This window comes from Pocillopora verrucosa, chromosome 9, assembly GCF_036669915.1.
Source record: "Pocillopora verrucosa isolate sample1 chromosome 9, ASM3666991v2, whole genome shotgun sequence".
Classification (NCBI taxonomy): Eukaryota; Metazoa; Cnidaria; class Anthozoa; order Scleractinia; family Pocilloporidae; genus Pocillopora; species Pocillopora verrucosa.
In genome coordinates, this window is record NC_089320.1 from 13,765,623 (window position 1) to 13,790,730 (window position 25,108).

General features: G+C 37.2%; 3 protein-coding genes across 5 annotated transcripts; 2 read left to right on the plus strand and 1 right to left on the minus strand.

Annotated features, from left to right (window-relative positions):
* The first annotated feature begins 1,094 nt into the window (after positions 1-1,094).
* LOC131775368 (uncharacterized) lies at positions 1,095-5,518 on the plus strand. Its single transcript, XM_066172468.1, has 6 exons — positions 1,095-1,274; positions 1,438-1,552; positions 2,083-2,196; positions 2,703-2,884; positions 3,843-4,173; positions 4,930-5,518. Exons 1-6 carry the CDS (start codon positions 1,095-1,097, stop codon positions 4,971-4,973), a joined length of 966 nt encoding a protein of 321 aa, XP_066028565.1. The 3' UTR covers positions 4,974-5,518.
* Positions 5,519-5,926: 408 nt separating this feature from the next.
* On the plus strand, positions 5,927-13,774 carry LOC131775321 (uncharacterized). Its single transcript, XM_059091420.2, has 7 exons — positions 5,927-6,067; positions 9,225-9,502; positions 9,593-9,710; positions 9,973-10,095; positions 10,818-10,999; positions 12,768-13,101; positions 13,640-13,774. The coding sequence occupies exons 1-7, from the start codon at positions 5,995-5,997 to the stop codon at positions 13,681-13,683; spliced, it is 1,152 nt and encodes a 383-aa protein (XP_058947403.2). The 5' UTR covers positions 5,927-5,994; the 3' UTR covers positions 13,684-13,774.
* A 410-nt stretch (positions 13,775-14,184) lies between these two features.
* Positions 14,185-24,994, minus strand: LOC131775322 (uncharacterized). Of its 3 annotated transcripts, none has more exons than XM_066171674.1 (8): positions 24,486-24,994; positions 24,201-24,386; positions 20,041-20,312; positions 19,529-19,643; positions 18,856-18,969; positions 16,565-16,743; positions 15,341-15,671; positions 14,185-14,733 (listed from the first exon to the last, which is right to left on the minus strand). In XM_066171674.1, exons 2-8 carry the CDS (start codon positions 24,265-24,267, stop codon positions 14,690-14,692), a joined length of 1,122 nt encoding a protein of 373 aa, XP_066027771.1. In that variant the 5' UTR covers positions 24,268-24,386; positions 24,486-24,994; the 3' UTR covers positions 14,185-14,689. The 3 variants fall into 3 exon arrangements, with proteins under 3 accessions (XP_066027771.1, XP_066027772.1, XP_066027770.1); XM_066171675.1 differs by having other exon boundaries at positions 24,880-24,972; XM_066171673.1 differs by lacking the exons at positions 24,201-24,386; positions 24,486-24,994 and adding an exon at positions 22,225-22,334.
* Between the last annotated feature and the right edge of the window lie 114 nt (positions 24,995-25,108).

Consider the following 25,108-nt stretch of genomic DNA (forward strand, 5'->3'; position numbering starts at 1 on the left):
TAAACGGACATGTTAACAGTTTCCAATACGTAAGGTATTTATGAGAAAATGCAAGCAGTTTCTCTTCTGACATAAACATCATCATTCCGATATAGGGTGAAAAGAAAAATTTTTCAAGCCAATTTTGGGTACAAATTCAGGTGATTCCCGCCGGTGTGTAACATCTGTATATGCGTTTTCCAACTTCAAACAGAAGCGTTAGTTACCTACGGCTATTATATATATATACACATATATATTTACATTTTCCTGTTTTCATCTTCTATTGATATTTACCAACAATGAAACAGAACGTCTTTCTTATTGCAAGTTCAGCCTCCACGATTTTTATCTTTTTGGATTAATCTCTAACGGATTCTAATTTTTAGGGCATCATAACGCCTTTTTAACATAGCGTATCAGTTCTTTAGTCAAAACATGACATCTGCTTCAATTGTGATCAAGAGGCAATTTTCAGCAGCAAAAGACTAAAGATAGTGTTCAAAAGTATAAAGAAAAAATGGATTTCCTTGAGAATGAAAGGAGAAAATTTCGCAACATTTGGCCTCAATTTAATAACTAACCGCCATTCCAGCGAATTGTACGGTAATTAATTCGCTGGAATGGCGCTCGGTCATTTTTCTGTTGACCGGCTTCATTCGCCTTAAAGGAGGCAAAGTCGAATAGCTTACAGTTTTATCGTGTTGTGTATTTAATAATCCATTTATTGTTATTTACTCTATTTTGGTTTTATGAGAAAAATCGCGTGTAAATTTTTTTTTTCTGAGGGCACTCGCCAAGGTGCGGAGTAACCTTAAAGGCAACGACAGAAATTGGATCTCCCACAGTTACGCGAACACTAATTTCATCACTTCCTCGGGTAAAAGGAAAGAATCTATCCAAAAACGTCAGTTACTCCCATTCAAAGTTTATAGTTTGCAGGAATCAGTACGTTTCTTCCCCGAATAATTACGGTTAAGAATATTCCAACTTATAGTCGTTGTCTTCAATCCACAGAAACTCATACTAATTTGGATTCCAATTATGGGCAGAATTCAAGACAGAATCTGCTTTCAGTAGACAAGTTCCATTATCTAAATGTACCCCGAATTGACATGATCACACCACATGACGACTTTGAATGTATCTTGAAATGTCTCGATCATCCTCTCTGCGTTTCTGTGAACTTTGCCGCCGAAGGAAAAAAGTGGTGTGCGTTACTGTCCTCCAACAAGTTCAACGACCCCGACAAACTCAAAGAAAGCAAGAGTTGGCATCACTATTCGTCTTTTAAGGTACGAATCTTTTGCTATCATTAAAAAGTAGTTCAACTTTAAATGACTTAAAAATAACTGCAGTAAGTTCAGTAATAATGATAGTAATCCCTCAAGAAGTACACGTGCTCTTAGCATACAACAAACGAAAGGCACTGTGTCCTTTCTATTTTTTTAATTACAGAATCCTTGTGGAAGCAGCCCATGTCAGAAAAATTCTACTTGTCAAGCTGGTTTTATTTTAAAAGGATACCGTTGTGTCTGTCCACAAGGACTCGGAGGAGAGAATTGTAACAAAGGTATTTTGTAGCTTATTCATCAAATAATGCAAATATTCCTGCCTTTTTATGCTTCAGTGGTATTCTTGTTTTTCTGCTTAAGTAAATTTCCGAAATTCTCCAAAGTCACTGACTTTATGTTTAAATATGTTAGTTGTGTATAATGAAAAACCCCCTTTTTACTTAGGTTTTCGATGGCCAATCCGTTTTGCGGTTTGGGGAATCATTAACTTCTAACACAATTTAGTATGTTTTTGGTTATCCCCAACCGACTCATTGCGATTTAGAGAACAAGAGTTATTATGTCACGACTTGTAGTGAGGGAGTCACTCGTGCCAACTTATCGAAATCATATATAAAAGCTTTACACAAAAACTATTTGAATTTGATGAAAATACATTTTCATCTAGACTGCCAAAAAAGCCACTCATTTCATTTCCGATTAGTAAAATGAGAATGCCAGGACAGTCTAGTACAGCAGAGAGACCTATAGATCTCTGCATCGTGTGCAAGGACTCATATAGGAATCTTTTCTACTTTTATTTTTCCAGTCATTCTGCCTCAGAACTGTTCCCAAACCCCAAAGAAAACAGGAGTCTACGAAATTTCCAATCATGGATTAGACTCATTCCCAGTGTACTGCGACCAGACAAGTGATGGAGGTGGTACGTCAAACTAAAAAGCAGGATCTCGATGGGTTAACCGTTAGGAGTAAAACGGTCGAAAATTCAGCCGTTAGGCGTATAAAATTGGAAAATTTAAACCGTTAACCGTAAATAGGCCAAAGTTTAACCATTAGACGTAAAACCAATCAACATATTGAGACCCTCGAGTAAGGGTCATCAGGATCGCTCTGAGGACTAACGCTCCAAACGTCAGCCTTTAAACTCTTTAAGGTGGCCAATTTACGTTTTCAACTAAGTTGACAACATTAGATTACCCTGTTATACTCTCCCACCGACGCAGCACCACAGTTTCTCTCCAAACTAACCCCCTTTTTTCCCCAAAAAATATTCCATTTAGAAGTGGCTTACTCACTTGGCTAGGAAGGTCCGTGGACTTAGGTCATGTCCATTCAGTCAATTATAAAAACTATTTCTAGAGTTTTCCAAAGGAACAAGCAATTTTCACTAACCTGGACAATTTTTGACAATTTTTTTTCTATTTTAAGGTTGGACGATGATATTCAAATACATTGGAGGAAATTCTTCCTCTCCGACTGCTGACACGTTATGGAGTTCATTCGACACATTATCAGAAAATGTTATCGCTGCCTTAGATATCACTTCAACCTACCAGGGAAACTACAAAAACCGTATCGTTCAAAGTTGGCAAACTTTTAACCCTCAAGAGGTAAGTCCGGAAAATATCTACACCACAAGGGGTTAGGCTAAATGCACCTTATTTTACAAATTTCTTATGCAATGTCAATGTATTTCCACAGAAATGGCCTGTAAAAATAAATCACTGGCAGTTAGATTTTTTTGGATTTTTTTTTCTCATAAGCCTGAGGTTTCCACCTAATGGAAACTTGTCTTCAAATTGTTTGTTACGAAACACTTTTCCAAATGATGTTCATCATGTTCCTAAAGACAAACCAAGCAGGCACTTTTCTGAACTGCTCTTGCCTCTTTGGAAAGGAATTAAGGAATAGAATAAAATAGAATATAAATGGTATAAAAGAATATAAACCAAAACAATTTGTTTCAGAGAGTAATATGACAGGCCATGCAATGAGATCCCTATTTGTTACGTTGTTTTGTTTACCTTACTTCCCAAACCTTAAGAGTGTATCGTCTTGGGAATAGGTATAAGGAAAGTGCTTATGTTTTATCCTTGTAGGAGAATAGTTCTTAGAAAAGGAGTTATGTTTTAAAATTGTGAAATTCTCGCAAGAGAAACAACGACCGGTCGCAAGGTCAAACCACAACAAAATATGCAAACCATAATCATATAAAATATTCAAAGAAAATTCTGATCTGAAATAAAATTGCTCAATCCGAAATTACGTTAAAAAGTACTCAGGGTGTGAGGGAGCTTTTAATTCTTCGAGGACGATTGAAAAACAAGGGTTGCAGTGCCAAAGACAAAGTGATACTAGAACCAAGCCGATACAATAACTTCGGGCTCAAAACTTTGCCTTCTCGAGTTTACATAGAGCCATGGCATGTGGTACTGAAAAGAAGTTTGTAAAAACACAATAAGAATTGATCAACAATTCTTTAAATTCCCCGATGTAACGATTCTTATCTTATCCCATGCTTATGTATTTGATATGTAAACAACAGATAATTTTCTTGTATGACTTTAGGTTCGTGTAGTGCTTTACACGAATGGGGCAGAAGTTATGTCTATGAAGTTCAATGCCAGAGGAACAACTAACGTGGACTGGTTTACACAAAATAATCTACTTCAATCACAATGGACAGATCTTAAAGGTGCGACAAACATATATCCCTTTAGAATCAATGGACATCACGGTGCACGAAACTTTGAAATTACAGCTAAGTACGCAGGATGCGCTAATGATGTTGGGTGGTTTATGATCGGGGGAGCTGACTGTGCCTGGGAGAGATTTCACCCTGTGCCGGCAATTCTATACAGCAAGAAAACTCACAGAATCACATGGAATAATGTCCAAGGTAGAAATTGATTTTAAAATTCTTGAAATACTTCTGCTATGGTGAAAATTGATGTGTGAAATCTTGGAACACCTTTATTACTGTTTTTGTTTGTTTGTTTGTTTGTTTTTGTTATCAAATCAGGGAAATAACGAGATATTTCCTAAACAGACCTAATGGAATGGTTTCGTTGTCATTCATTTTTTACTTCTTTTTTTTTATTAAAGCAGATATAATGGTTTGCTGAGATAGTCATAACTGTTCTAGTCGACTCCTCCTTGGATAACTCGGCAATCTCCTTTTCTTCTTCAAGGGCGTGACCGGGATTTTTGAAGCGGGATGGAGTGGGGGGGGGGGGGGGGGGGGAGAGTACTCGCCAGATTGCCATGTCGACCTTTCTTAAATATGGTGTAATAGTGATATTTTTAAGACGCTTCAGCGCTCCCATCTCCCCCTCTTTATTTAATCCGAGTGTCAGAATTTAATTGCAATTGTTAATTATTGGGCAAAATTCCGGTAGGAAATTGAGAGGAGAAGTGTAATAACTGTACGAGTCATCTGAAATTTAACCTCTCCGATGATTAAAAGGCCGGTGCTCTAAATCCGGTTTCACTCGGAAAAGGTCACTTTTGCTAACTTTTTATTTGTTTTCTTTTCTCCATCTATCTCTAATTATGGATTATGTATTATGTTAACAATCTATTTAATGAGATCTCAATCAATAGTTTACTATGTATTATTTATCGCTAGTTTTTTTTGTTATATTCTTTTCTCAAGCCGACGTCGGGGGCGCTGAGGTCATGGTTGTGTATGTACGTTGAAGACCGAGGATGCCAGCCAATGAATAATCTGAATGAAATGTTGAGAAGTAAAACTTCTGCCTTAACGTTATACGCAAAATGACTGCAAAATCATACCAAGGTGCTTGACTGTAACTCGTTGGTTTTGAAGAAGAAGTGGGTTGTTACTGCCAACGACGCTTATCTTTATCCGCCGTATTCTCTCTGCTCGAGACATTTTCTTTTCGTCATCAGAATTTGACGCGAGCTTGTCAGAGAGATATTCGTTGACCGTAACTTGCCAACGAAACTCGCTTTTATTAAATAGCTTAATGGCTTTTATTCTTTTCGATACTAATGCAATACCTTCTTTTGACGCGCGTTTCGCTCTCTCTAAGGAACTACTTTTCATGGCGTTCGAGGTTTAATGCATCTTATCGAGAACTTGAAACTAATAATCAAGTTGCTGCTAGTTGCCCTTCCAGATATGTTCACAGACCCGACGGACTAACTCTTAGTTCTTATTACTCAACACTTATATACCGTGATTCAAATTAGTTAACACATAACTTAAGACATATCGAAACACTCACTGATAAACACACATTGCCATTCAGAACGTGCAGGAATAAAATATTTGCTTAGCTTCGTAACGCAAATAAATTGTTAATTAACACAGTGTTATAGTTGTTGTGTTAGTTTTTAAATAAGATGGGAATTTCAAACAACTTTATATAAGTTCGATAACGGTGGGTAGGTGTAAAGTTAGTGAGAGAAATAACCTTGAAAATTAATGGCCTTTCATCCTTGCAGCCTTTATGTAGCGAAACTGGCCATGGAAACGAAGTTTACGCTTTGGCATTCTGTAAAATTAATATTTGAATTTTCCTCATATTTATTCCTCGCGTAGACTTCTTGTTCAATAAAATTATACCATAAAAGGCAATAGACTCTAGACAGCTATAGGTTGAAAAGTAAACATGAAGTTAAATGAAGCTAAGATCACGCTTAGTACAGGTGGGAAAAATTCAGTTTGTACTCCATGTCTGAATGACTTTGTGCCATGTCTTTCACTTGGATCTGTTTTCTGTTACTGGATCTGTGTTCAATGATACCCAAGATTGCCTGGTCACAAGGTTGGTTATTCACGTATGTTCTTTGACAAATGAAAACTGAGAAATAGAATCTTTCACTACTACCGTAAAAAAAAGAGGCACGATTGACAGAAAATAAAGCAACGGTTTCATTGTTATCGTGTTTTCAATATTTCCTGCAAGATACAGATGGCGGCTTTTCAATTTTCTGATGGAAATAGCACGTTAGCATTTACTGCTGTTTGTTCTTTGACATAATGGGCCGGTTATTTGCACGATGCCAAACTAACCGAAACCACGATTTTACCTAATCATTGGATTTCGAGGATTCTCTATAGGGGGGTTGATTTAATTGAATGAATGTCCTTCCACTATTCGCTTTCGGCCCTCTGACACTGTTCACAAAAATAAAAGTTCAGATGAAAGGTTCGGCCAAATAGAAGATGGCTTAGAACTCGCTTTTGTTAAACAAAGGATAAACTTTGTTTAAATAACCAGCTGTATGTGTTTCGTGAATTGTTGAAGATGGGAAAAATTAAAGTGCGATGCGATAAAATCGCACCGTAAGAAATCGCAACAAATTACCGAAGAGCACATCCAGACATTTCTGTTTTATCTTTTATAATTGGAGGATAGTATATTTTAATAATTTTAGAGAAGTTGTGAGCCCAAGTGTGCTACCTCATTTGCTCATTAAAAAAACATGACGAACTCTTATCTGCCATTCACCCAGATTATTTTTATGAGGCGTACTTCAAGCAAAATTTCAACTCTTGCAAATGAAGGAATTTACCAAAGGGGCAATTATTCCGCTTTGTGGAACTTAAAAGCTAAGCACCGTAGGTAAGCCTTGTAAAAACAAATAAGATAAGCCTAAACGGACAAGTTGACAGCTTCCTAATTAACACTCAATTTCGTAGATGTGTCGTAACCTAAGTAAAATATTTATGAGAAAATGCAAGCAGCTCCTCTCCTGACATAGACATGTTATTGAACATCATCATTCTGAAATAGGGTGAAAAGAAAAAAATTTCGAGCCAATTCAGTTTTGGGTACAAATTCAGATGATTCCCACCGGTGAGTAACATCTGGGAACGCTTTTTCCAGCCTCAAATAGAACCGTTAGTTGCCTGCGGCTATTAAAATAAAACGAGATAAAAATTCCCCCAAAAATTAATGTTTACATACACGAAAAAGCACTTAGGAAGCACTTAAAAAAAAAACATGATGAACTTTTATCTGCCATTCACCCAGAATAGTTTTACGAGGAGTACTACAAGCAAAATTTCAAATCTCACAAATGAAGGAATTTACCGAGGTGGCAATTATTCCACTTTGCAGTACTTGAAGGTTCAGCAACGTAGGAAAGCCTTGTAAAAACAATTAATATAGGCCTAAAAGGACAAGTTAACAGTTTCTTAATTAACATTCAATTTCGTTGGTGGATGTCTCCGTAACCTAAGTGAGGTATTTATGAGAAAATGCAAGTAGTTCCTCTCCTGACATGAACATGTTATTGAACATCATCATACTGAAATAGGGTGAAAAGGAAAACTTTACGAGCCGATTTTGGGTACAAATTCAGGTAATTCCCGCCGGTGAGTAACACCGGATACTTATTTTTCAACTTTAAACAGAACCGTTTGTTACCTGCAGCTATTTAAACTAAACCGAGTCAAAAATTCCCTTAGGAAATAATGTTTACGTAAACGAAAAAGCAATTACCGAGTCACCTGTTGCAAAAAAAACTTATCATTATCTTATCATATGTTATTTACCACAATCAAAACAGAACATCTTTATTATAGCAAGTGAAGCCTCTTCGTTTCTCACCTTTTTAGATTAATATCTAACGGAATCTAATTTTTAGGGCGTCATAAACTTTTATTAACTTGGACATATTTTTTTTTCACCACGTAAAATCAGAAGCGTGTTTCAACACAGCGTATGACTTCGTTACTCTAAACATCACATCTACCTCACTTAAGCCTAAAAGAACATGTTAACAATTCTGTAATTAACATTCAATTCTGTAGATGGATGTCGCGTAACTAAGTAATATTTTTAGGAGAAAATGCAAGCAGTTCCTCTCCTGACATAAACATGTTATTAAACATCATCATTCCGAAATAGGGTGAAAAGAAAAACTTTTCAAGCCAATTTTGGGTACAAATTTAGGTGATTCCCGCAGTTGTGTAACATCTGTATGCGCATTTTCCAACTTTAAACAAAACTGTTGGTTACCTGCGGCTATTTAGACCAAACCGAGTCAAACATTTCCTCAACAGATAATTTTTACATACGCGAAAAAGCACTCAGCAAGTCAACGGTTGCAAAAAAAAAAAAAAAAAATTTACATTATCCTGTTTTCATCTTATAATGATATTTACCATCAACGAAACAAAACATCTTTATTATAACAAGTTAAGCCTCCACGATATTTATACTTTTGGATTAATCTCTAACGGAATCTTATTTTTTGACATATTTTTTTTTCCACCACGTAAATTCAGAAGCGGTTTTCAACACAACGTATGACTTCTTTGGTCTAAACATCACATCTGCCTCGATTGCAATCAAGACGCAATTTTTTAGCATCCTTAAAAGACTAAAGATGCTGTAAAGGAGTTCAAAGTATAAAGAAAACTGATTTCCTTTAGAATAAACGAGAAATACTTCGCAAAATTTGGCCTCCAAATGTCTTAGTTTAATACCTGAGCACCATTCCACACAATTGATCTGTGATTACTTCGCTAGAATAGTGCTTGGTCATTTTTCTGTCAACCGGCTTCATTCGCCTTAACGGAGGCAAAGTCGAATAGCCTACAATTTAATCGAATTCTGCATTGCATAACCTATTCATTGTTATTTAGTTTATTTTGGTTTCATGTGAAAATCGCGTGTAACTTGTTTTTCTGAAAGCACTCGCCAAAATGAGGGGTAACCTTAAAAGCAAAGACAGAGACTGGATTTCCCACGGTAACGTGAACACGTAATATAATGGCAAACATGGTAAACTTTCGTTATTGATAGAAACAACACTAATTTCAGCAGTTTCTCGGGTAAAAGGAAAGAATCTATCCAAAACCGTCAGTTACTCCCATTCAAAGTTTCTAGTTTGCAGAAATCAGTACTTTTCTCCCCCAAATAATTACAGTTAAGAGTATCCTAACTTTTAAGAATTATCTTCAACCGACAGATACTCGTACTAATTTCGATTCCGAGTATGGGCAGAATTCAAGACAGAATCTGCTTTCAGTGGACAAGTTCCATTATCTAAATGTACCCCGAATTGACATAATTACACCATATGACGACTTCGAATGCATCTTAAAATGTCTTGACCATCCGCTCTGCGTTTCTGTGAACGTTGCCGCCGAAGGAAAAAAGTGGTGTGAGTTACTGTCCACCAACAAGTTTAACGACCCCGAAAAACTCAAAGAAAGCAAGAGTTGGCATCACTATTCGTCTTTTAAGGTAAGGATCTTTCGCTATCATTAAAAAGCATTTCAACATTAAATGACTTAAAAATAACTGCTGTAAGTGATGTTTCTTTTTCCTTTAAAGTTTCCTTGTTCTTCCAATCCATGCCAAAACGGAGGAGCTTGCGTTGTCGCCAAACACAAATTGGAGATGTTCGAGTGCATCTGTAAGAACGGTTACTCTGGAGAATTTTGTGAAAAAAGTAAGTTTAAATCATTTGATGCAAGATTCGCCATTGCGCTGCATGTCTGTAAAGTATCTGCAGATTTTCCTTAAGTTTATTTTATGGTTAAAGCAGCCTTTACAGAATTGTATCCATGTATTTTTCCCCATTCCTGGTCATAGTTCATCTGATGGAACAAATTAAAAAAAAAAAAAACCTACCAAACAAACAAGCAAAAAAACTGGTAATTTACCAAATATCCTATAGCAAGATTCATTCCCCTCTTTTTTGTATTTTGTAGTATTTCCAGCCGTTCAGCTTCAGAACTGCTCTCAAGCTCCCAAGAAAACTGGGATTTACAACATTTTCAATCACGGATCAGGGCCTTTCCCTGTCTACTGCGACCAGACAACGGACGGTGGAGGTATGTGTCACACTGATCATGAATTAGATACTTCAGTGGTTTTTGTAGGAGTCGTTGTTTTGAGGTAGTGAGGCGACTTTGTCACGAAAACCTTCGGATTTAAGATATTGTAGTTCCTAGGTGGATGATTTTCCGTCCCTTTCCCACTGTCTCACTGATAGTCAATGTTGATACCTAAACAGTCATTACAAGATAAATCAGCGCATTGGAGACAGTCTCACCACCAAAAATCTGAAGTTTACAGCAAGAAGGTTTTTAAGCACCAAATGGTTCAACTCAATAAATCGCTTTGTTTGCTGCGCGCCCGGTTTTTTCCTATTCCTATTCAAAATTGCCCGACATAGACTTCATCCTGTTCTTTCTGTCTTTTGCGTCACTTGGCAGCAAACTTTAGTGTCAAAAGAAAACATTCACAATGTAATATCCAGTTATTGAGGCGGAAAAAACAAGAGAAGGTTATGAAGTAGGCAGTTTTTAGTATTTAGGACTGTTTCAGTCTGAAACTGCTTCTAAATGCAAAACTTTCATGTTTTTACTTTTACATAAATTTTAAGACCATTAAAGGGTAAGCTGGAACAAATTAACATGAGGCAAAAGCGGTTAGAAAATAAACTAAAAACGCGTTCAAATCGCGGTTTCATGGAGATAATTCAAAATTGGAAAATTTGGATTGCAAGAAGCTTAAAATTTCTAAAAACCACTTTTTTGGTTCTTTAATCAAGGTTGGATGATGATATTCAAAGTTATTGGTGGAATAAATTCTTCCTTTTCTGCTGGGGAGTTCTGGAATTCATCCGACACATTTTCAGAAAATGTTACCGCTGTCCTAGATACCACTTCATCCTACCGAGGAAACTACAAAAACCGTATAGTACAAAGTTGGCAAATGTTCAGTCCTAAAGAGGTAAATACCGCTTAACACGCTGTGCTGACCTAACGGGTTACATCTTCCTAGATAGGGTGTGAGATAATTATAGAAAACTCAACACGGCGGTTGGTTAAGTGTGAGGCATGCGCAGATAGATGATGTATGACCGGCCGTGCGCCAATTTCCCGCTCAACAGCAATCTGCAAAAGGAAGTAAAGTAAAGAAAAGGAAACCTTAAGACTTTTTAAAACATAGGGGGATATTTGATTTCGAATATTCTGTTGATTTAGTTTTTTTTGGTGCTTTACCAAAGCTGTTATACACCTTCACGGTTTCAACCCTTTAACCCCTGAGAGTGACTAGTATCTAATTTTACCATAGAAAATCACTCCACAATGGCACATTAAGGTCATGAGAATAAAAGAAATGATCATCAACTAAAGAAGCTCTTGATTTTTAAACAAATTCTCCTTGTTAGCACCTTTGGAAATGTAGAGAGAACAGTATGGAGAATATGCATACTGATGTTAGGGTGTAAAAGGGTTTAGTATCGTAGCCTAGAGGTTTTTGTGATTTTTTTAGCCTGAATTAACTACATCTGTGTTGGGCCGCCTCTTAAGACTCTTTTTAACATCGTCTCAATTCCTGCACACGTGGAAACATTTTATACTTGTGGTTAACTAAACCTAGAATTTCGTTTAGTGATCGTGACAGGTTTCTGCTACCCTGCGAGAGTTTAGTATCTTGTCGAGGAGCCCGGGGAAATGACTTAGGCTGAGGCTCGAACCCAAACTATAAGTCTCGCACGAAGAAAGTGTTTGTTTCCATCTAAAGTTGTTGCCCGGAAATTTTAAGTTTCTAAAATGGTTATAGATGTTACACTCAGCGTAATTACACGTTGCATTCTTGGCTAAAAGGTAACGTGTTTCTCGGTTTATAATGAGCATCGAAGTAATACAGGGTACTATTTGGCTACTTTTGCCTTGAGACCTGTGAAATGTGGGAATGGCTAGGCTAGGCTCCCTTAACCCTTCAAGTGATTAACATGAAACTTCTCCCCATAATATCCATACATTATCCAGCAAACTGGTAATGAGAATACTCAAATCTATCAGGTAGGAATTGTTATCTTATCTTAAATTCTCGTAATTAATTTACAAGGAAAGGCGAGGCAGCAAGAAGGGAGAATTAACAATCATGATCAGATTTGTTGGGTGCAGATCCCAGATCTTGGCTGCTTGCGCGTATGTAGGGACAACAACAGACAAAAAAAGAAAAATTAAGGAATTAAAACATCAAAAGAAACACGAAGTAAAATCAATAAAAAGATAAGAAAAAATAATTTCAATAATTACCAACCTTAATTGAAGTTATTTTTAAGAGTTGCAAAGCTGACGTCTCAAGCGTTACCCCTTCGTCAGGACGCTTTGACGAAGGGCTAACGCTCGAAACGTCAGCTTTGAAACTCTTAACGGTGGCCACTTCACGTCATCAACTCGGTTGATATTACCAAATTACCTTGTTATACTCTCGCATCGACGCAGCACCACAGTTTGTATAGAAACTTTACCCCCTTTATTCATTTAACCCTTCAACCCCACAAGTGACCAAGACAGAATTTCTCCTTACAATATCAATACAATATCAAGCAGGTAGGTGATGAGAATAGAGAAGAATATCAATTATGGGTTATTAGTTGATCCAATACCAAATTCTCTGAACTAACATCATAAGAATTGTATGGCAGATAGTAAGGAGAATCACTAATAAGATCTTTTATATATATTTTTTTATGTCACTGTAGGCTCGTGTAGCACTTTACACAAATGGAACTGAAGTCGTGTCTATCATATTCAATGCTAAAGGGACAACACACTCGGACTGGTTTTCACAAAAAAATCTTATTCGATCACCATGGACTGATCTTAGGAACGCAAAAAACATATTCCCCTTTCGCATCGATGGCCACCATGGGGTGCGCAGCTTTGAAATTACTGCCAGCTACGGGGGATGTGAGCTAGACTCTGGATGGCTTGTGATCACTGGACCTGACTGTGGCTGGGAAAGAAGACAAGGTGTTGTCCCAGGAATACTATACAGCAAGAAAACTCACAATATCACATGGAATGATAATCAAGGTAGAAATTGCCTCTGAAAATCTTGTTTGTTTGTTTGTTTGTTAGTGATGATTATGTGCCCTGAAAAACCCTGTCCAATGGTTTCGTAGATATTCTTTCAATTTTAAAATTAATGACCATGGAGATATAACAATACCTGAAGCAAATTTCCTCCCCAGATATTATGATATATTTTTCGAATTATCCAATCGAAATTTTCTTGGGATTATTCGACAAAATCCTCTTCTTCAACGTTTTTACACACTGTTATTCTGGGGTTAAGGTAATTAATCATAATTGTTAATTACAAGGACAAGATCCAAGTTTAAACTTAAGAGAAAGTTGTACAATGATGGAGGGAGTCAACTATAACAAAACTTCGCAAATGTTAACAAGGCTAGAGCAAACTAAATCTGATTTGTGATTTTTTAATGTTTTTGTACACTATTCATCTTTAAAAATGGATAGTTATTACGATGATGGTTTGTTTAGTGAGATCTAAACAAATAATTTACTACGTATTTCTTATCAATGTTTATTTTAACTTTTTTTTTTCAAGCTGATGTTGGAGTTGCTGAGGTGATGATTGCGTACATACGTTGAAGACCAGAGATGCCAGTCAAGTAATAAACAAAGCAAAGAGACGTAATCTAATTAAATTAAGAAAAAACTTGACTAATTGATTGATTGATTGTTAGACCTCCAAACTGACTGACTGACCGACCGACCCACCTTTCAACTTAAGCATCTAATTTCTCCTTAAAGTATCACTGCAGAATCAAACATTAATGTAATGAGAAAAAAAAAGGAAATCAATGCAATTAATAAAATCTCAATAAATTCTCATTTTAAGTATCATAGGAAATATTGTGAGCAGTATAGAGAATATACATATGCTGATAACGAGGTTTCACCCTTCCTCTTAATGTAACAGTTCGGTCAAAATTATAATATGAACTCCTTCTAAGTACATTTTTACTCCTGATTTCGTATGGACGTTTATCCGTTAGATTAAAAGAATCCTGAAATAATTATTAAGACTGTAAAGAAGCAACTCGGATTTGTATGAGTGGTTGTTTGATATGTTATGTCACATTTAGAGAGCTCGTACCGAACAGAAATGTAAGTGGTGACAGATTAATGCTTTGAGTTGTAGACTTGATTAACAGCTGATTCGTTTTGAATTAAACCTGATACAAGGGTTGTACTTCATTGCTTATAAATCCTCTTTACTGTTTAAAGGATACAGTGGATTTGCAAAGAATAAAAGTTCAATAAAATCGTATCTCAAGGAGTAAGCTTTCTTTGAGTTCAAAAGCGTTTTGCTCAAACTGCGACCTGTGATCTTATGTTGTGATCGTCCGGGTGAGAGTAGTCCTGAACAAAACTGTTGTGGGCAGTAATGACTGACATTTCGACAACTTCAATTGTAACATTTGAGTTTAAACTATTTACTGTACAAACTGTAACCTAAATTTTTCAACTATAGATATAATCAAGAGATCACGACCCCCAAAGACAAAGTTAATGCCAACACAGGAATATTTTCTACAACGGTAAAGACGTTATTGCAGAAAAGGTTCCGCTGAGCCTTTTAAATGATTTGTTGTTAGCGAACAAACACGGCGAGGACGTCTGCAATCCCAACATTTCCTGTGAGACGGAATCATAACAGAGGCTTTTTTTTCAAAGGCTGAATGATTCTTTAGTTAAAATGATATTCATTCAGAAGTGAGAATTTCGCATGTGAAAAGTCAATGGTGCGGATGTACGTCTGTACGTTGGTGAATACTAAGAAACAAACAAAACAAGCAGAAACAAACAGGTACAGTAACAACGTACCAGGTAGTAAATGTGGATTGTTCATACAAGACCTTTCCATAAGTAAAGACTAATTTTCGGGAAATGGGAAGAAAATGCGAACTAGTAGAAGACGTGATCATGAATTTCGTGTTGACCGTTTTTCCGTGGCCCTTTGATGATTAAAGAGAATAGTGTGGGGGGGAGGGGAGGGAAGGGAAGGGGTCAAGCCCCATTTAAGATATTTTGAAACGATCACCACTTTTGTTTTTTTGAAGATGTTCTTTCATCTTTTTTACTTCTTTGACTACGTCAGGAAGAAAAAAGCTGCTCAGGCGATAAAATCTGGTGTCTCGAATAGCATGAGATGAAGTAATACCTGAACCACAGAATTTTTTGTTAGTTATTGGTACCCTATCAACAGAATACAATGCCGAAAATATTTCAATATCAAAATTACCGTAATTTTCCATACGCGACGCCATGCGCTGCTTGCTGTATTGGATACTAGGCCGAGGTGATCGTCTGTCCCAAGGACATACTGGGTGACTAGTAACTACCAACCAACCGATATCACTTTCACAACCAGTGTAAGGGCCAGTTATCTCAAAGAAGCGATCGGAAACTATGGGACCCAGAAGGCCAAAATTTACGGATGGGAACATCTTGAGATCACTCCATGGCGAGTAAATTAGGTTTTCATGTGAAAACCAATTCAAGTTGTCTGTATTAGTGGCATTGAACTTGAGGGAGGTGACTTGTTGACTGTCCTTGTATATAACGACGCGAACCTGAGGTTCATGGAAGTTAAAATCGACTGAAATTAACCCTTTGTAAAGAAACAATTTTTGTTAACTTTAACATTACGATATCACAAAACATGAGTAGATTTTCCAGGTTATAGGATCTTCATACTGTATCCTTAGTGACAGTTCGCATCATAGTCAACATACTAAACACTCAAGTAATTACTCGTTTCAAATCCATTTGCTACTTTCAAATTCTGAAAAAGTTCACAAGTCCACAATTTTCATTAGTTCCCTGACTGCTGAACGATCTCCTGGTGGCTTGAGTTCCTGCATGCCTTTGACTACTCCATTAGCTACTGCGCTCAACAGTATTCTTACCCAGATGTAATAAACTATAACCAAGTGTATTAAATTTGCCCTCATCGTCAAGGAATGATACCAGGTGACAGCCCCTCTCATGTCGCCCTTTCGTAGCAAGATTGTAACCTTTTAGTAGACTAGAAGATTACACGAAGAAGTAACAAAAAGTAAAGGAAGTATTAAGCAGTATACACTGGGGTTGAGTACACAAGAAATGTTTACAGTGTATTTTAGTAATCCGAAAAGCTCACCCTTGGTGCCTTGCTTGACTATATGGTAGATCTAAGCGTTTCTCAAATTGCCCCCGGCACAAGTTCCGTATTCAGCAACATGAACATTTGAGAAGGTGAACTACTTTTCAACGGGGTAAAATATGAATTTGTGGCAGCTTCGACATGAATCAAATATCTTTCAAGGATTTCAATTGGCAGTGTCTTTCATGCGCCTTAAATCCCAAATGATTGCAGAGGCTCTTTCAGTACCAAGCGTCATTTGCAGGTAATGAAGCTTATGCTTTTACTTGGGCATGTGTACTACTGAATGTTTGGGGTAATTCATTCATTAACCTTCCTCACCTCTTTAGGGTTAAAATTTTTCCAGTTCAGTACAATACGATTCTTGTAATGAGTTGGATAAGCTGACGTTAAGTCGAAGGTTTCGTTGAGATTTTCATGATATAGGGAGGGTGACGACCAAATTCCACCAACGTCCAATGGAGAGAGGCCACTAACAAGTTTGAATACCATCGTCCAGCCTGTGAGGTGAAAATTTTATTAGACAAAGATTTTAAAAATTAGGTCATCTCGAAAAGTCTCTTATTACCTAACGCTTACGGAACAACAGAAAAAAGAATCACTGATCTAATCCAACAGCAGTGATGGACAGCTTAGAATGCGAATGGAAATAACAGGTGATGGAAAAAGAGGAAAAGGAAGTCACGTACACCTGTGGAAAAAATGCCATCGTCCATGTGAAACGAATGGATGATCCAGCAATTCCATGAATACGCTCGAGCGAAAAGCTATTGACGGAGTCTCCACAAGGCACTGACTACGCTCTCCAATTATATTTGCACTGATCAAGGGGAAAGTTAGTACTAAACGTAGACTTGGAACAGATTGAGACCAATTTTTCTTTTATCGTTTCATTATGTAACTTGTACCGAACATTCAGAATATGAGATACATCGTCCATCACTTTTCTGATCACAGTACACAGGAAAAAGGCCCCAGTCATGGTGAGATGTATTGTAAACTCCCGTTATGTTGGGTGCATCAGAACAATTATGAAGGTCTGAAGAAAACCAGTTTATATCGAATCAGTACAGTAGAGAAAAAACCACAGAGGCTGTATCCCGTACGATTTAACCTGTCATGATGAGCAGAAAGAAACGGAATATATAACTTATAGATACCATAATAAGACGATGAAGCCAAGTTATTGAGTAATGAAGATTTACGCTCTTTCCAAATCAAATTTGTTTGATCGCCATTAACAGTCAAGCAGTTTAAACGCTGACGTTTCGAGCGTTAGCCCTTCGTCAGAGAGATTGTTTGTCTCACGATAGAGTCAATTTTGATGTAGATCACGACGTTTCGACTGCAATACTGCTAGTCTTCTCAGGCGACGGGGTCGATTGTTTACGTGTCCGCATGGAAGAATTTGAGGAACAAGCGATAACAAATGCGACTTGCAAACCTAAGATCTGGAAACGATATATGTAGAGGATACTTTCACAGTCTTAGACCGGGACCATGTCGACGGCTTTTTTACCACATCTAAACAGTCAACAGCCTTCTATTCGTTTTACCATGGAAATCGAGAAAGATAACACCATTCCTTTTCGCGACACCACAGTTACAAGGGACCCAGACGGTCTTCTCACCACCACTTTCTACAGAAAGCCCACCCACACTGACCAGTACTTAACCTATGATTCACACTACCCTCAGTCAGTAAAGCGTGGTATTGTTTATTGTCTAGAAGACCGAGACAAACACCTCACAAGGAAACCGTCAGTTATCTCTGAGGAAAAGAAACACTTGTCATCAGTACTTGTTTCAAATGGTTATCCTTCTTCATATGTATGAAAACTCGCAAAGACAACAAGGGTAACAGCCAACAAAGAATCCGCGCAGGAATTTAAATCTACTGCCATTCTCCCTTACATAAAGGGTGTATCAGAGGTTCTTCAGCTGCCTACAACAACAAGGCATACGAACCGTTTTCAAGTCGAACACAACACTTAGGTCCCACTTTGTATGACCTAAAGACGCCTCGGAACCATAAAAACAAGACGGTGTCGTTTACAAGATCCCATGCGAATGTGGCAAAGTGTGCATCGGTGAAACTAGGAAATCAGTGCGAAAAAGGATAAAAAAAACATGACGGAGACATACGGTTTGCTCGTACTCAGACCTCTGCGGTTTCGGAGCACGCTGACGAAGCGGGACATATTCCTATTTGGAGCAAGATTAAGTTTATTTATCGTTACCCCCACTGGTACACACGTAGGGTTAAAGAGGCTATCCATATAAGACTTCATCCTAACAACACCAATAGAGATAGCGGAATCAACATTCCAGAAGCTTGGATACCCACGATCAAACAACACAACAACAGATTTATGAGGACCAACGAGGGAACACCATATAATAACCGGAATAATAATGAGGATCGAAATGCACCAATAACAGCATACCAACGTGCTACAAATAGCGACATGTAAACAATGGACCTCATTGCTTGATGAAGACTAGCAGTATTGCAGTTGAAACACCGCAATCTACATCAAAAGTGACTCTATCGTGAGACAAACGAACAAAGTTCATCTCCTATCGAGATCCTCCTATTTAGTTTGACGTACCCCCTCCATCACTTGTCTGGTCGCAGTACACTGGGAATGAGTCTGATCCATGATTGGAGATTTCGTAGACTCCTGTTTCCTTTACGGCTTGGGAACAGTTCTGAGGCAGAATGACTGGAAAAATAAAAGTAGAAAAGATGCTAATACGAGTCCTTGTACACGATGAAGAGATCTATAGGTCTTTCTACTGTACTAGACTGTCCTTACAATCTCATTTTACAAATCGGAAATGAACTGAGTGGCTTTTTTGTAGTCAAGATGAAAATGTATCGTCATCAAATTCGAATACTTTTTGTGTAAAGCTTTTATATATGATTTCAATAGGTTGGCACGAATTACTTCCTCACAACAAGTCGTAACGTAATAACTCTTGTTCTAAATCGCAATGAGTCGGTTTGGGAAAAACAAAAACATGCTAAATTGTGTTAGATGTTAATGATTCCCCAAGCCACAAAACGGACTGGCCATAGAAAATCTAAGATAATTATGATACAAACATATACTTGCTAAAAAGTGAGAAGGAGGTTTTTCGTTATACACAACTAACATATTTAAACATGAAGTCAATGACTTTAGAAAATTTCGTAAATTTTCCTACGCAAAAAAACGATAATACCAAGAAGTATAAAAAGGCAGGAATACTTGCATCACTTGATGAATAAGCTTAAAATACCTTGGTCACAATTCTCTACCCCGAGTCCTTGTGGACACACACAACGGTATCCTTTTGAAGTAAAACCAGCTTGACAAGTAGAATTTTTCTGACATGGGCTGCTTCCACAAGGATTCTGTGATAAAAAAAAAAAGAAAGAGTGCTTTTCCTTTTTTGTATTCTAAGAGCACGTGTGCTTCTTGAGGGATTACTATCACCATTATCATTATTATCATCTTTTAATTTTGAAAAGAGGTCATCAGAGTCATTCTTTCGAAAAAGCATTAAACCTCAAAAAGATTTCACCTGGTCTCCAACATCTGGAAAATTAATTTCGCCATGAATGAAGTCTGTTGTATGCTGCACCGCGTCCCACTGATTTAAAATTACCGAATTAAAGAGTGCAGGTAATCATCCTAGAACATAGCTACCTTTTCTTTCTGTTTATATTTCTGTGGTCAACCAGTCAGTCGTGTCGAGTGAAGTTTCACCGAAAAAAAAACCTTTGGTTTTGTTTAGGTTGTAAGGCTTACTTCAATTCCTCGGTAGCTGAAGCCATTTCGGGTTATGAAGTTCACGCTGGTGACTTGTAAATGAGTGCTGTTATTCAGGTCGCATAAAGGAATCTCACTTAGTACTGGCCCGTAGTTGTAAGACACACAGTCAGGGTCCCCATAGCAAATTAGTTCACAGCCTACTTCACTTTCAACTGGCACAGTTTTGATTATGTGATTAAGTAAATACTTGTCTTTGGTGACCGGTTTGAATAGAATGGCTCTGCACTCATCTGAATTTGCTGTCACAACTAAAAAGAAAAACAACCCAATATTATCTGTAACTGATCAACATTATCAATGTTCTATCTCCCTTAAATAATGCGAGTTCCTTACATCTGTAGCAAGTACAAGCATTTGAAAAACTTATAGTGATGAATTTGAAAACGAATAGTGATGCGAACTCTTGCTTTCTTTGAGTTTGTAGGGGTCGTTGGACTTGTTACAGGACAATAACACACACCACTTTTTTTCCTTCAGCGGCAAAGTTCACAGAAACACAGAGAGGATGATCAAGACATTTAAGATACATTCAAAGTCATCATATGGTGTGATCATGTCAATTCGGGGTACATATAGATAATGGAACTTGTCCACTGAAAGCAGATTCTGTCTTGAATTCTGTCTATACTCGGAATCCAAATCATTACGAGTTTTTGTGGGTTGAAGATAATTACAATAGGTTGAAATATTCTTAACTGTAATTATTTGGGGAAGAAACGTATTGATTCCTGCAAACTAGAAACTTTGAATGGGGGTTTTGGATAGATTACTTCCTATTACCCGAGTGACGGGTGAAAGTGGTTTTGTTTCTATCAATAATAAAAGTTTACTATTCTTGCCATTATTTCTGTCTTTGCCTTTAAGGTTACTCCGCACTTTAGCGCTGGAATGGTGCTCAGATATTAATTGAGAACAAATGTTGCGAAATATTTTTCGTTTATTTTGATGGAAATTTATTTTTTCTTTATACTTTGAACTTTCTTCACAGAATCTTTAGTCTTTAGAATGCTAAAAAAGTGCGTCTTGAATGCAAGTGAGGCAGATGTAATGTTTAAACTGAAGAACTCATACGCTGTGTCAAAAAAGGCGTTCGTTTTCTCGTGGTGAGAAAAATATGACAAAGTTTATGATACCCTTAAATTAGATTTCGCCAGAGTTCAATCCAAAAAATAAAAATCGTGGAGGTTTAACTTGCTATAAGAAAGATGTTTCGTTTCGTTGGTGGTAAATATCATTATAAGATAAAAACAGGAAAATGTTAATTTTTCTTCTTTTCTTTTTGACAACAGGTGACTCGGTGATTTTTTTTTCGCGTATGTAAAAGTTATCTGTTAAGGGAATTTTTAACTCGCTTTAATTTAAATAGCCGCTGGTAATTAACGGTTCTGTTTGAAGTTGGAAAACGTGTATACAGATGTAAGACACCTGCGGTAATTACCTAAATTTGTACACAAAATTGGCTCGAAAAGTTTTTCTTTTCACCCTAATTCGGAATGATGATGTTCGATAACATGTTTATGTCAGGAGAGGAACTGCTTGCAATTTCTCATAATTACCTTACTTAGATTACGAGGCATGAATGTTACTTCGGAAACTGTTAACATGTCCGTTTAGGCTTATCTTATTTATTTTTACAAGGTTTTCCTACGGTGCTCAGCTTTCAAGTTCCGCGCAAAGTGGAATATTTGCCACTGTAGTAGATTCCTTCATTAGTGAGAGTTGAAGTTTTGTTTGTAATACACCTCTTAAACTATTCTGGGTGAACTGCAGATAAAAGTTCGTCATGTTTTTTTAATGAGCAAATGAGTTTGTACACTAAGGGCCACAAATTCTCTAAACACATTAAAATATACTATCCTCCAACTGTAAAAGATTAAACAAAAACGTCTGGATGTGGTAAAACCGTGGTTTGGATTAGTTTGACCTCGAGCAAATAACCGGTCCATAATGTCAAAGAGGAAACAGCGGCAAATGCTAAAGTGCCATTTCCATCAGGAAATTGAAAAGTCGCCATCTGAAGCTTGCAGCAAACATTGAAAACACAATAACGATGACACCGTTGCTTTATTTTCTGTCAATCGCGCTTTTTTTTTACGGTAGTTGTGAAGGAATCGATTTCTCAGTTTTCATTTTGTCAAAGAACATATTTGAATAACCAACCTTGTGACCAGGCAGTCTTGGGTATCATTGAACACAGCTCCAATAATAGACAACAGATCCAAGTGAAAGACATGACACAAAGTCATACAGACATGGAGTCGTACAAACTGAATGTTTCCCAGTTGTACTAAGCGTGAGATTAGCTCCAAGTAACTTCCCATTCACTTTTCAACCAATAGCTGTCGAGAGTTCTGTATTTATACCTTTAATGGTACGATTTTGTTGAACAAGAAGTCCGTCCATACAAGGTATTAAATAAATATGAGGAAAATTTAAATATATTTTTTAACAGAATACCAAAGCGTTTAAACTCCGTTTCCATGGCCAGTTTTGCTCAATAGAGGCTGCAAGGATGAAAGGCCGTCAATTGTTAAGGTTATTTCTCTTGCTAACTTCACACGTACTCACCATCATCGAACTTATACAAAGTTGTTTAAAATTTCCATCTTATATAAAACCTAACACAATAACTATAACACTGTGTAAATTAACCAATTCCAATTGTTCGACAGAGAACGTCGTAGAGAATGTCAACATCCAATTGTAGGGTAGAAGGTACCGTTCAAAGAGGTACTTTCTTTTTGTTTTGTTTGTTTGTTTACTTACAAGCTGAAAGAAAGTAACAAGTCGTCAGTGTAAGTTTTCCGCGCCAATACTTTTTTTGGGAGAGTAGGATAACAGTGCAAAAAATACGAAAAAAAGCTGCACTATTATGTTACAAGATAATCTGGTTTTATCGATTGACTTGAATATGTAAATTTGCCACCGTAAAGGATTTCAGAGCTGATTTTTGAAAGCGTTCGCTATACGTCGGAGCTGATAGACGGTTTCATGAGAGCAAATGTCGATCTACACGCGCGTTTTAAAGTTCTGTATTTCTCTCATGCCCTTTGCAAAAACAAAATCCTCTTTCAAATTGCAAATGTTTTCCTAAATTTGGAAGTTTTCGCAATTTACCAAGATCCGTTGTTTCTTTGCATTCTTTTTATGCCTTTTTTATCAATTTCATTATGCAAACTTATCAAACTTTGCGCCTTCCGGTAGGGGTCTCCCCAGGATGGTTGCCTGAAGGAGAAAGTGTGGCGCCGTCAGAAAATGAAACACTTTCAGTGCCATCAGATTAAAATGTTCTTTCCTATGGAAGTTCCGTTTGTTTGTCGTATGACTTTTTGATTAATAATGGTAATAGGACCGAGTAATCAGACGAGTGATTAACAAAATCGGACGACCGTGAGGCGGGAGTCCGATTTGTCAATCACGAGTATGATTACAGACAGAGCTTGACGACACAAAGTCCTGTTACCAATTAATCATAACAGTTACAATTTCCGAAAAAAATACATTTAGGACAAACATCTCCGGTAGAGACAACGTCTAAAATAAAATTCCTCTACTTTGGAAATACCCTAGTTTTTCTTTTAGAATGAGTGGTTGTTGCTATGGTTATTTTGATCAATTCTGTGATTGGTGGATCGAGTCGAGTGGACTTAGTATAATTGTATGCTTCAACTCTCCCATTGCAGGTGTCCGATAACGGCCAACTGTCTGTTCACAACTGTACATGATTAATGAAAAATAAAGCAGCTAAAGCACCAGTCACATTTGAGGAAATTGTAATGGTTATGATTAACTCCGTAGTGACACAAAGGCGGCTCTGAGGAGGGCTCGCCGTAATCAACTCCTTCAAATAAACGGAGATTTTCGTTTTTATGATTAAAAAAATGGATGCAAAAACTGACTTCTCAACTTTCATTAGAACTGAATTAGGAGGACCAAGTCAATTAAAACCATGCAGCAAGGGAAATTCGTGTTTCATTCTAATATCAACTACTTCGGGCCCTTCTGAATGGACACAATGTTTCGTTTCCTACTTTCCTTCGGTTGTATTCTCTCTCTCTAAAAACCAAAACCATTGCCCTATTAAAATGTATCCCCTATACAAGCAGTTGATTTTGACATAAACCATTTATCAATACCTCCACTGGTTGTCGTGTAAAAGTGATAGAGAGCCAGCCATATAAGCCTTACACTCATTGTCATCATCGTTGTTTTGGAGGAGTCATTCCGATGATCGCACTTTAACCAGTTCTATTCGATTAATTATCTTCAACGGTCTCAGCGTCTGCCGTAAGCGTAACAGCCTAACTCGACGGAGACATCACCTGCAAGAGGGAGATTGAAAGCCTAAGTCAACGGACACAGCGTCTGAAGGGAGATTAAGAGCCTAAGTCGACGGAACTGGCGTCTGACGGAAGATTTACCTTGCATTTCAATGAGAACAACATTTGGATTTCATTGATGTGTGTGATTTTGAGTTGTTTCCTCCTTTTCTTTTTTTTTAGAATGGTGATTATTTCTGAAAATGAATTTGAAGCAAGGGAAATGAACTTTTGCCAAGAGAAACTCATTTGAGACACAAAATCCACCTGCTAATGGCACCTTTTATCATGTAAAAATCGAGACATTCCGAAATTCAACCGTTGAAAATTGTGTTGTTCTTGCGGTTGTTCTCAGGTTTGCGTGGGTAGCGACTTATCCTTTGGATATAGTTATCTGCCCTCCAATCAGTTATGCTCTAAAGTTTAGGTTTGAGTTCTGACGCCGGAGATTCCGAAAACATTTTACGAAAATTGCTAGATCGAGTATTGTCGTCACCTGTTTCCTCTAGTTTTGATCTTCAGAGTTAATTCTCAGCCAATATTCGGTCGAGTTTTCTTGAAATTTGACGAAACTTGGGGTGAACCCAGTTAAGTTGTCTCAAATGTTTTAGTTTTTCTAACTTTTTGAGATATTGCGTGCAATTCTGACGGGTTATGAAATCAATTTTAAAATTATTTTTTAAAAGATATCGATTGGGCACCGAGTTCCCACCTCCCATTAAATT